Source organism: Sparus aurata, unplaced genomic scaffold, assembly GCF_900880675.1.
Source record: "Sparus aurata unplaced genomic scaffold, fSpaAur1.1, whole genome shotgun sequence".
NCBI lineage: Eukaryota > Metazoa > Chordata > Actinopteri > Spariformes > Sparidae > Sparus > Sparus aurata.
Window position 1 is genome coordinate 294423 of NW_022045107.1, and position 13254 is coordinate 307676.

General features: G+C 39.1%; 1 protein-coding gene across 3 annotated transcripts; it reads left to right on the plus strand.

The window, feature by feature from the left end:
- The first annotated feature begins 1003 nt into the window (after positions 1-1003).
- Positions 1004-4999, plus strand: LOC115577641 (low affinity immunoglobulin gamma Fc region receptor III-like). Of its 3 annotated transcripts, none has more exons than XM_030410543.1 (5): positions 1004-2651; positions 3005-3277; positions 3826-4071; positions 4148-4279; positions 4703-4999. In XM_030410543.1, the coding sequence occupies exons 1-5, from the start codon at positions 2621-2623 to the stop codon at positions 4762-4764; spliced, it is 744 nt and encodes a 247-aa protein (XP_030266403.1). In that variant the 5' UTR covers positions 1004-2620; the 3' UTR covers positions 4765-4999. The 3 variants fall into 3 exon arrangements, with proteins under 3 accessions (XP_030266403.1, XP_030266404.1, XP_030266402.1); XM_030410544.1 differs by having other exon boundaries at positions 4706-4999; XM_030410542.1 differs by having other exon boundaries at positions 4621-4762.
- The last annotated feature ends 8255 nt before the right edge of the window (positions 5000-13254 follow it).

Below are 13254 nucleotides of genomic sequence, written 5' to 3' on the forward strand. Positions count from 1 at the left end.
CATACGGACATTTTGGCAACAGAGAAAATTGCTGAAGTGGCCAAATGAAACCAGATTGTAGAAATTAAATGTGTGAGGCGTCATCAAACCTAACATACTATAATGACGCCTCAGAGACATTTAACTTCACTTCAGGACTCGTGTTTATAGATCCACTTTATAACAAACATTAAACGCAGCATGTTATCTGGACTATTCAATAAGCACCTTTAAAAGAGAGAATGTATATCTATATGTGATTTATAAAGGGTATATTGTGTGTAGGTGTGTGTCCATTAACCCCTGAAATATGGACACCTACTAAGTAGTTCCAGTCAAATTGACCGTTTACCGCTGTACATTAATGCGCTAGCTGGCGTATCAAATCTGAATATTATATTTCAAACACTGAGTGCAGTCTGTCAGTCCTTCAGTGTCTTATCCTCTGAACACCACAGGGTGGCGACTGTAACACACAAGCTGCAGAAAGTTCACTTCACCTCTAAATTTACTGATACGTGATTAATCTCTCATCCCGTTCACTGTTCAGCTCTCTGCTTCAGGCTGCGGCCACAGTAACGATACACACGGCCGGTCATTTGTTCGTGAAAATCTTGATATTGATTTGGGGACAATGACATGACTGGTTAGTTAGCTAATCGTGTTAGCTAGCATACTGTCAAATTATATTTACTGTTTGTCAACCGTGCGCAATGTTATTGACTTTGAATCTTGCTAGCATAGCGTTAGCTTTCTGGCTCATCGCTGAGCGGACTAGAATATCTCCCGTTGCCAAGTCGTATTTATGATCCGTCCTATTTACTGGAGGAGTGAACAACGTCTCCGTTGCATAAGAACCTTACGGGAGAGTAATGACTGTTCTAGGTAATAGTCAAACCCTCAGGCGTTACCAGGGAAACGAAGTTATGGCTTGTGAAAAACTTTATATTTTGATTGTAAAAACGCATGAAAATGTAAATTAATGGTCCGAATTTCTTTTCTTTGGCAAGTGACCATGGTATAAGCGGGATAATGAACTTCGCGGGGGCAACCGCGTCGTCCATTAACTCCTGTTTATGAACACCTCGTCGGGCATTATCCCTTACTTATAAATGTGATGATTATTTTCTTACCTTTTGTGCACACGCACACTTTGTGTATGCATCCTGTTTTATAATGCAGCTTTTTTTATGATTAGCGTGTTCACTCAGGTCTGATGTTTTTAGGTCAAAGCCGAGCTGATGTGATTAAAAACTCTGGTCTACTGTGAAGTTCCACTGACCAGCTGTTACAGAGAGTACACATTCCCATTGTACACAAAAGCCTGATGTTAGTGGGTTTAAGTGTTATTGAGACCTACGAGCTGGAGGACCCTCCAGTGACACTTTATATAAGCTGAGTGGGAGCGTTACAGTTTCCCTGTTAGGCCAGTTTGACCAAGAATTAGTGACAAACTGTGTCAATGTTGTTCAACAGAATCATCAGTGTTAAAAAAGAAACTACACGTGTCCATTAGTTGAACAAGATGTTGAGTTCTTCTCCCAACAGGCAACTTCACACTTCAGATTCAGACTTTACAGAGCAGAAACCAACACTTAAGTGTTTCAGTGTTGATACATGAAATCAAATATTCCAACATCATGACTCATAATCTGAGTTCACATGTGACAGTGATTCTACACACACTGACAAACTGCATCATCATTTACACAAATCTCCAGACATAAACAGAGTTTCTGAACATCATTCTAAAACCAAAAGTATTGATTATAATGTGCCTTAACATGTGAATCCATACATTGTTACATACATGTACGTTCATTCAGGGATTGTAACCAGAGTGTAGACTGTTACATATGTGACACTCACCAGGTCCTATTGAGTTTTGTTACGTTGTTTTTGTTAAGCTTTTGTTTTTACTGCTGTAGTTGTACATAAAAAAAGATGTTGAATGTGAAATAACTTAATTATGAATGGATACAAAAAATCACATGTATTATTTTCTTTATAATTATTAATAAAATATATTGAACTGTACTTTTCTCAGAATTTTCTTTTAAAGTATATAATTATTATTTTTATTATTATTATTGTTATTATAATTACTGGTCTTAGACCTGAAACAGATCAAGATCTCCCCCTAGTGATTTAATTATAACACTGCATTTCTTTTTCATTCAATCCTGAATCAAGTAAAAGTTCATATTGTAGCTTGAATATTAAAAGTAAACTGTTCCCTGACAGTGTTTAACCATCATATCTGATGTCTTTGGATTAATGTTACAGCTGCATTAATGTGTATGTTGAAACTTTACATTAATTTGTGTTGCAAGTTGTTTTTGCGAGGGTTTATTTTAATTTTTATCCTGAGACAACACTGTGCTTATTGTCTGGTCCCTTTTGTTGCATAATAAAACACAGCAGGCAAAGTCGAGACGTCCTGATGTCTCTATGATTATATTCAGTTTTTGTGTCCCCATGTTTTGTCAAAGATGTTCAGATTGTGTCTCTACATGCAGCACAGGGCCGGTGTTGGGGTTGGTGTTGGTGTTGGTGTTGGTGTTGGGGTGGAGGTGGAGGTGGAGTTTCTCAGAGAGGAAGTGCAGATCAGACTGTCGGTGTTAGTTTGTGGTGTGTCAGGATGGAGTTAACACCGTTCTGCTTGACGCTGTGTGAGTACGAACTCTGACATTTCTTCACTTTCTAAAGAAAATTTGCTGCTGTGCTGCTGACAGACATTTTTAGTGTCTGAATTTAAAGATCATTGCTTCCTTTGCTTATTTCCTGTTTTTGATGTATTGTTTGTGTTTGTCTCTTCATTAATCAATTCTCACCTCTCGTGCTGTTTTTTCCTCTTTGTTTCATCATTTATTTCTTGCTTTCTTATTTGACTCTCTTTACTTTACATGTTGTTTATTTCTCTCTGCCACCTTATGTTCATCTGCCTTTTGACCTTTTATTTGTCACGTTGGTGTTTGCTGCGTTCTGTCTTCGTACTTCCCCTCCTCCCTCCACTTCCTTGCAGTTTGTCTCCGGATGAACCCCGACAAGTCTCAGTTCTACAGGTACGACAACATCATTTTGACCTGCCAGGATCACTGGAACACCACTGGCTGGACTGTGAGGAGGAAAACGCCTGAGGGTGGTGTCAGAACCTGCTCCTCCAGCTGGGGCTCCTTGTCCTCCAGCTCCAGCTCCAGCTGCACGGTCGGCAACATCTACCCAACCGACAGCGGGGTGTACTGGTGTGAGTCTGCAGACGGGAAGACCAGCAATGCCGTCAACATCACCATCACTGGTACTGCGCACAACACATGAAACAAGTGCTGATTAAACTTAAAGCTGCATTTAATAGATCAGATTTTCATCAGAGTGTTTGTCTGACAAAGTGAGACTTTGGTGGAGGCACAAAATGCAACCGGAATACATTTTGGCAATAAACGTTTCTGCAGACCACGGATGTGCTGAATCTTTACGTATCTTCATGTTAAGTGTTCATTTGTATTTATTTCAATGTCTCAACGTCACGTCAAAAACATTTAGTTTGAAAGTGTCCAGAGGTCTCGTCAGATGTATCCTGAATTTAGAGCCACAGCTGAAAATGTCCCCGATACAAACATCAAAGTGTCCTGATGTATTCTCAGAATATTTGGTTTCATAAACACAAAAGTAATGTTAAAAATATATCCAGTGGTTTTATTGCCGTTCATGTCTTGAACAGTGGTCTCTGAATGTGATTTGTCACATATATCAGTGTTGATATGATACAAAACATACACATTTGTTGCCTTCCTAGTCTGCAGAAATGTTCAAACATTTTAAAATGAGTTTCTTCGTCTTCTCCAGATCGCCTTGTGCTCCTGGAGAGCCCTGGCCTCCCTGTGTTGGAGGGAGCTACTGTGACTCTGCGCTGTAGAGCCGAGACGAACTCCTCCGGCCTCAGGTTTGATTTCTTCAAAGATGGCCTCGCCGTCAGCATCAACTCCACAGGAGAGATGATCATTCACAGTGCTTCAAAATCTGACGAAGGACTCTACAAGTGCAGCATCCATGAAGGTGAAGAGTCCCTCAGCAACTGGCTGGCTGTCGGAGGTGAGATAAACGCTCATGTTCACACTGATGGTGCTCGTTCAACACGATGTTTACGAGAGTTTGTGTCTTTTCACAGCTTCTCGTCCACCTCCACCTTCGTCTGAAGCTTCCAGTTCGAATTCCAGACTGATTTGTCACCTGGTGGTGGGAACTCCTTACCTGCTGTCCACCGTCTTACTGGGACTCATATACAGAGACAGGAAGAGAGGTAGGAACTCTCTGGCTGCATGTTTGTTCATCAGATCAAGCTTTAAAAACAAAACAGTATGGCTGAGGTGTTTTCTCTCTGGTTCCCTGTGTTAACTTTCTTACATCTTTAAAGCGTTTGATAATCAGATCAGTTACGTTAGGAGACACAGTTAGCTAAAACACTCAGGTGTCATCTGCGTAACAAACTAAAGAGTGACTCATTCTGCTTTTCTGTCTTAACCTAAATAAGCTATGACAGATTTAGGTTGAGGTTTGTGGTTTGGATGAAAACTCCAGCATTGCAACATAAACACAGGTCACTTTTTTTCTGTTTTTTAATCAAACTATGCTCTAAAACAGGTCAACAGGCTGCTCTTACAGGCGTCTTATCCGGAGTACAATTAAACATAGAAACTTTCCACTGAACTCTTTCTGCTCACAGCAGCTCGGACGGTCGCAGAGAGACGTGGCAGCAATGATGTCATCATGGAAATAGCCGTGTAGTCCGACAAAGTCTGCATCACCTGACCCAGCACCACTGGACGTCCTGGAGATAAGTTATTACCACCACTGTTCACTTGAATTGGCTGCAGTATTTGATGGCAGCAGAGACTGTAGCGGCGGTGACGAGATTAAAAGCTCTCGTGGTGTCTTGGACAAACTGGATCCTTCAAGAAGAAGCTTAAAGAAATACAATCAGGTTCACATTTCAGTATGAATAAAGAAAATGTATGTAAAACATTTTGTGTTGTTGCTTCCTCACCCTCCCCTTCACTTTCCATCTTCCTCCCCACGCCTCCTCTAAGTTACTTCCAGGTACGAGAAGAGTCGGAGCAAAGAGAATCGGCCATCAGCCCGTCAGAAATGGAAAACCAGAAAGGCTTTAGGAAGTCAGGTGAAATAGCTTATAAAGCGCTGAATAATGAGTTTCGGATGAGAAAGCCGGTGACCACAGGTCGAGACTGTGTTCTGTTATTTGCAAGTGTGACACCACTGGATGTTTTTAAGCAGACTGGGTGTTTTTTACGCGATGCCGGGACATTTTTAGCCGTGTTTCTGGCGAAATTACTAATATTTTTAACCAGAACCTTGTTTCTGGTGACAAAAACAGGATATTTTTCACAAGACACTGGTGCGTTTCGAGACGTATTTGTGGCGTCAGAAACCAGAAATATTTCACCAGAATTTGGGAGTATATTCAGCCATGGATGTGGCGACAAAACTGTGTGTTTTAAGTGTGACCTCAGCCATGAACGTGTGCTACAGAAACATACAGTGTCAACATGTATTGTGGTGATGTGGGTTGAGGAGGCAGGACCTCTGACTGTTGACCTTTTAGTGCCCAACACTGTTGCTGATAAAGAAAATGAACCCACCACTTTGTACAGAGCCTCAATTACATTAGAGCACCAAATCAGTGTGAGCACATTGTGATGAAGTGCATCATTCTCTTGTTAAACATTGACAAGGTTAAAAGGAAGTGGGGGGGCAGAGGACTGTGTTCAGAGCTGTGTTTGTGGTTTAGCTGTTTATGTCATGCAGACACATGTCAGGTGTGAACTTCTAGTCCAGCTTTTTCCATTTGACATTTAAAATCTACCAGAAACCTTACACGACCCTGACTTGACCTTTCACTGGATAATAACATCATTGTGCCACAATAACAGCTGCGATATTTCCTCTAGTTTTTTATTATTGTCTCTGTAATATACCTCAAATTACAAAGATAACAACTCTCACTGTCAGTGATTGACTGCAGTGGCCTGTGTGGGTCGGTTGTGGTGAGATTGTCTGCAGTGAGTTATTTCTTAGAAGTGGAAACAAATGCAGGACATTGTGCCACTTTCAAACCCAAAAACAGAACAACATTCGCAGTGGGATTGGAAAATATTGTGGTATGTTTGCTGAGTGAAGCTGCTCTCTGTGGTGTAAGATATAAGAAATCAAAATCAAATGTTAAACCCACTGAGAACAGAGCGTCTCTGACTCCTGATAAATCCGGCTGTCTTACTAGAAGGCAGTGCTGTGGAAATGGGAAACAGTGGTATGTTGCTGGAAAAAGATAAGAACCTGTCACCTTGATCGTTATTTGTGGTTAAACTGATTTAACATCATTATGTGGTGAGAGAAGAAACGGTGAGTTAAAGGATGGCAACAGATTTTTTTCAGACTGAATTAAATTTATGTCAGTCTGCAGTCTGATAAAGGTTTCACATGTCGCCTCTTGGAAAGAAAACAAGAACATCAATGAGGTATCAAGGAAATGTGAAAGTTTATTTGATTCAATTCATCTATTTTGATAAAAGTGTTTTACATCCAGGCTTTGGGGAAAACCCAGATGACTAACAAGAAGTGGCTGCCCTGTAGTGATGGGCTCCAGATCTGAATACAGCTTTAAACAATAAACATAATCATGTGAACTCTACGCTTACCAAACCAAACTAAAAAATACACAAACTACACAAATCTTAAAGAAATTAGATCACATTGTACGGTTAATGTGAAGCTACAGCCAGGTAGCTTACCTTAGCATAAAGACTGGGAACAGGTGGAAGCAGGGTAAGAGTATCCACCTAGCATGGCTGCCGTAGCTCACTAATTAACATGTTACGTATCATTAGTCTAATCTTAATAAAACCAAGGTACCAAAACAAATGTCGTGGTTTTTTTGTTCGGTCATGTGCAGGAACTATTTCTCGGCCAGGTGCAGTGACTTCCTGATGTCTCTGGTTTTTATCTCACTGTGACAACAAGACTTCAGGGACAGTGGAAAGAAGATTTTGTTGCTAAAGCTAGGCTGGCTGTTTCCACCTGTGTCCAGTCTTTATGCTAAGCTAAGCTAAGCTAAGCTAAGCTAACTGGCGGCTGGCTATAGCTTTATGTTTAACAGAAAGGCAGATATCAATCTTCTCATCTAACTTTCGCTTTCGTGGTCCAAAATATCTTCCAGGCAATCACACAGACACGAGGCTGCCTTCCCTGAAACAACAGAACAGTAAAACATGTATCATTATATTTTGAAATGACTGCTGAGTGTTTCCTCTACCGTCTGACGTATGGCTGAGTTTAGCTGACTATACTTGCCTGGTAACACCTCAACAGAGTGTTAAAACCTGGCTGAATAGTACCATAACTTAACATAACTGTTAACTGTAGTAACAATCCCTCCCTGATTTACTAACAAGCTCACTGTTAATGTTTACATCTCACAACATGACACCACAGTATGTTAAATCATTCTAGAGACTCTGTGTCCGTCTATTGAGGAACACAACACATAATAAAAACTTTTAAATGTGAATTAACAATGTGGAAAAATTGAGAGGAGGTATTCAAAACATACTGATTCCACGTGCCCTCCCATGGCGTACCACACAGACAACACAAGTGATGACGATCAAGGTGACCACCACGAGGACAATCCCGAAGGAAATCCCAGCGATGATGCCAGTGTTGATATTACCTGAAAGAGAAAAAGAAAGACGTCAGGATTTGTGTTGACTGCAGGTGTCAATGCATACATCAGAGTCCTGCACGGGTCTTATTTTGCAAACCCACACCCGCCCGTACCCGCCATACTTAAAAACAACTCCCAACCGGTTTTCCAGCAGTAGCACAAATTACATTCCGCACCCGAGCCGACATTAGATTCCTACTGGCAATTTTTAAAAATGAAAGTAAGCTAGCATGGGGAGTGGGACTTCTGAGTTCTGAGAGGGAAATATATGAAATATAATTACTTATCATTTTGAAACGGAGGCATATTTGTCACTAATGTGTCACTAATAATGATTTTTTTTTTTGCACGTGACACCTTGAAAATGGCCATCGCCATTATTTTTCACCCGTTTTATCCAAATTATGCGGGTCTCCTGTCTGGTACCCGCGGGTACCCGAACCCATGCAGGACTCTGTCATACATTCAGCCATCTTGTTTTGTTGGGGAAAGGCTTGGATATGACTGTGACTCAAACACATGTATAAATACGTTTGTTTATGTTTCATAAATGAATGTTATGACACTGTATGTCATGGTTTTGCATGAAAAGCGTGAAAGTCCCTGCAATCATACCTACACGGATGCTGCCTCACCAGTTTGATAACACATGCATGTGTGGGTGTAGATTCGATGCAGAAGCATTTGTCAAGTGTCTGTAAAACACAGCATGGCTGTAGGATTTAGTCCTGCCGCTATACATTTGTCTCAACTTGGCTGGATTTGCGAGATCAAGTGAATTTGAATCCATCTTGCCAGGTCAGTCTATGTAGCAAAACACAAAGCGGTTGGACCATACTTTAACATCAGTTCTATCAGAACTGGAGTTTATTTCATTGATAGAAGAGCAAAGAGCGATACTGAAGGCTTTTCTTGATGGACTTCGGTCAGAGTTTGATTCAGATGATGGTTCTGTGTGGAGGCCTTCTGGCTGAGTCAGCTAGATATTTACTTACTGGAATCAGGGACCTGCTCTGTACTGTTGCCTCCACGCTCCAGCACTGTAAAAAATAAATGAAGTGTTATGACAACACCTGAAAATTCTTGATAAATTGCGTCTTCCCAATGTCGCTGGATTTGCAAGATCACGTGAATATATCTCAAGTTACTGGGGCCGATGGTCGTTCTGCTTCAAACTGGTTTTTGGCATATTTCTAATATATTTATTTGCCTAAAGTAGCATCTTCACCAGGGTCTCCCTTGATCTCTCGATCTCAGTGGGACCAACAGTGGTTGGTAACACTTTAATAATAATAATAATAATGATAATAATAATAATAATGATCATAATAATAACCATCATTAACAAATCGTAACTTTATAGTTAATTAAACTTTAGTTAACAAACAATGCCATGCTTTATCTACCATTTGTTAAGCAGCTGGTTAAAGGTTTATAAACATCTATTTTCTAAATATTGTCTTTATAGATAAACTACAAAGGATTTGATAACCAACATCAGTTGCAGCATTACAATGAAATGTTTAAAATTAAATGGTTTATAAAGCATATAAAACATATTAGCATATATCTATAATACAAAATTAATTAGATGTATACATATATACATATACATACATATATGTATATATATAGCTTCTAAACATACTGTTATAACTATGTCAGTCAAAAGTATATTTTAAAAGTTAATGTAATTTGCCCCTGTAAAGCACATTGAGTTGCCTTGTGTCTAAATTGTGCTATAAAAATAAACTTGCCTTGCCTAGTTTGAATGGATGTTTAAAAAAGACATACTCAAAAATGTTTCAACTGATTCTACAGTAAAAAAAAAAAAGAAAAAGTTTCATACCTGTTGAGGCCATGGCAGCTTGAGTGAGCAGCAACACCATGAATCCTACTGTCTCCTTCATCACGCTCAATCAAATCAGTGTGTGGAATATAATAAAAGATATGACACTTTACAAACGATAAGGGATTGATGTAATGTGGAGATTAACCAGCCCTGTGTGACCACACCTGTCACACAACACTTCCTCATTACGAAAGGAAAAAGTTATTTTTCAACAGTGCAGAAACTTCATCTTTACATGTCAGTGTCCTGCAACGAGATGGAAAAAAAACAAATGTTGTTGTTTGACTGGTTGTTCTGCTCCGTGAAACATGTCATACGGGGAATTTCCACATTTATTTGTCTTTCCATACCAACAGACCCTGCCGAACGTAAACAGATTTGGGACTGGTTAGCTTACTTTAGGGTGAAGCTCTCTGCCTCCTCCAGATCGAATGTGAAAATAAACACTGAGTGACTAAATGACTCTTTAGAACTTAAACCTGTAATTCAGCTACAGCAATAAAATGTTTCTGTTAGGTTGATGTGTATTATGAGGGAAATTCTCTAAAGTCCCTTTTTATTATTTTGATATGTTATTCTTGCATATGAAACTTAACAATAATAGATATGTGTATGGTGAAAACTTGTGTCTGTGGGCCTCCTGTATGGTTTCTGTCCAGTGACAGTTGTATGGTTGCAGAACATTTATGGTATAAGGAACTCAGTTAAGGAGTTCATCCTGAAGGGTGTTTGTGCAGTCTCCTCTGTGTACATGTGTTCAGACAGGTTGAGGTATGACACATAAACTATGGGATGTTAAGTTGATGTTTAACTTAATGTGGATGTGGAGATGGTGGAGTGTTATTTCTTGTGACTGCTGTAATTGTGTGTGTTGGTTTGTGCCGTTATAGAGGACGAGGAGAGACGGCCTCTCTTCAGTCACCATCCATGTGATCTGATGTGAGACTCTTGCTGCAAACAATAAAGAACTTATTAAAGAAATGTTGTGTTGAACTTGGTGCTTTGACCACCAGCTCTCATCCGTGCTGCTAAATAGAATACAGGAGGTACTTTTTGATTATTAAAAGGTACAGTAGTATTACAGTTCTATTATCTTGGCTTAGGTGTCATTTCTTTTATTATCAGGACAGCCAGTCGGATCCTCCGGCTCAGCGCCGGGGACATTTTTTTGGGTCTACCACTTGACTTTTTTGTTCCATAACCCTCAGGATCTTTTAAGAATTCAAAATGACTGTTTTACTGTGTCCAACCTTAGCAGCGATGGCGCGATGAGAGAGGCCTTGCTTATGCAGCTCAACATCCGACCACGTTCAACGAGAGAAAGCTTTTTGGCTTTTGCCATCAGAAGGTCATGACAGTGTGAATGCCTGACAGAAATGACATTGAATCCACATTTTTGCACTTTTTGGCTTTTAAAGGCTGTGGTCTTAAACTTTTGATCAGCTGATGAACAACCTATTTCAGTTTAATTGTTTTTTTCAACAAATTGCTTACTCAAATTTTCTTGTGTGTCACTCCCATTTCTTCTTTTTGCATTTTGAAACTCTACTTAGAAACTTTTTAAGATACAACAGTGCAGCTGGTTTTGATAACATGCCAACATGAAATGTAGTGATACCTCCAGCAAATTACTTGATGCAGGAAATGCAGTCAGTGTGTTGATGTTTGGTCTCAAAGTTGCAGATAACTATAGTAATAATAATCTTCAAAAGAAAACTCTGAGGAAAGTGCAGCTGAATATATTATTTATTTAATATAAAAAAAAACACTCAAGTAAAAATATTTTCAAAAGTAATTCACGTACAACATTTTTTTGTATTTTTTCATAACTAAATTCATACACGTTCAACATTTTTTATAAATTCACACCTGCAGTAAAAAACCAAAAGGTTTATTAAACAGTTTTCAGTGCAGAACATAAACTCCAATAGAACCTGGTGAGTATCACATATTTAGCACCAGTCTACATTCAGTTTATAATCCCTGAATGAATAAACACATGACAGGAACAATGGATGGATTCATATGTTAAGGCACATTATAATCAATACTTTTGTTTCTAGAACAATGGCACGTACACACATATTTCTTAAAATAAAGTTTGTTTCCTGCTTTTTGAGCTTCAGTGCTCATGTAATGTTTCAGCTGTTGGAAAACTCAAATGTGAACTCAGATTATGTGTCATGACGTTTGAGTATTTGAGTTTATGTATCAACACTGAAAACACTTCACAGTTTTGGTTTCTGCTTTGGCAAAGTCTGAATCTGAAATGCTTATTATGCTTAATGGACACATGAAGTTTCCATTTTCATACCAATTACTTCTGTTGAACAATGTCGTCACTAATTCTTGTTAGGAAGGCTTGTGTGTGATGGTAATGTGTACACTGTGTTACACCCGGTCAGTGGACTCTGTAGTGAGTTTTAATCACGTCAGCTCGGCTTTGAACTAAAATCATCAGACCTGAGAGAACACACTAATTATAAAAAAAGCTGCATCATAAAACATGGGGGTAGGATCCAGACTGAAAGTGTGCGTGTGCACAAAGGTGAAAAAAATAATAATCATCACATTTATAAAACAGTTTACACACACACACACACTTACACACAATTACCCTTAATAAATCACACATATAGATATATATACATTCTCTTCTATTAAAAGGTGCTTGTTGAATATTACAGATTACATTGCTGGTTTGAATGTTTGTTATAAAATAAAACTATTACAAATATGTGCTGTGAAGTTAAATGTCTCTGAGGCGTCATCATAGTATGTTAGGTTTGATGACGCCTCCCACATTTAATTTCTACAATCTGGCTTCATTTGGCCACTTCAGAAATCTTCTTTATTGGCAAATGTCCGTATGCATGGGTCAGTTTACTTTTGCATGGAGAGTCGTGCGGAGGCAACATTCATAAATGTATAAAACGTAAAAGTGTGACTAACTAAGCTAAGCTAATAGCAAGATAAACCTGAGAGCAAACAAAATCTTTGGATAAAATGAGCCCAGACTTCATCTGTGGAGCACCTACAACTCCTTCTCTTTTCTTCAGACATCTGAGCTGTTTGACTTCAATTCTCAGTGGAACGGCGGATGTTCCTGCTTCAGCTGTCAGCTGTCGGTTCGTTGCCATCAGCTGGATCGCCCTGGTCCTCATTCTCAATCATCTGTCTCCGTTCGTCATTTGGGTCATTATAGCAACAGTTTTGTTTTTTTTAGACTGAATTAAATTTAATGTCAGTTTGCAGTCCGTTTCACATGTCGACTCTTGGAAAGAAAACAAGAACATCAACGAGGTGTCAAGGAAATGTGAAAGTTTATTTGATTCAATTCATCTATTTTGATAAAGTGTTTTATATCCTGGCTCAGGGATGACTAACAAGAGGTGACTGCCCTGTAGTGCTGGGCTCCAGATCTGAATAAAGCTTAAAACAATAAACATAATCATGTGAAATCTACGCTTACCAAACCAAACTAAAAATAAACAAACTACAAAAATCTTAAAGAAATTAGAATCACATTGTACGATTAATGTGAAGCAACAGCCAGGTAGCTTAGCTTAGCTTAGCTTAGCATACAGACTGGGAACAGGTGGAAGCATCACATGTTACGTATCAGTAGTCTAATTCGTCCAAAAAACAAAACATTCGTCCAAAACAAATGTCATGGTTTTTTGTT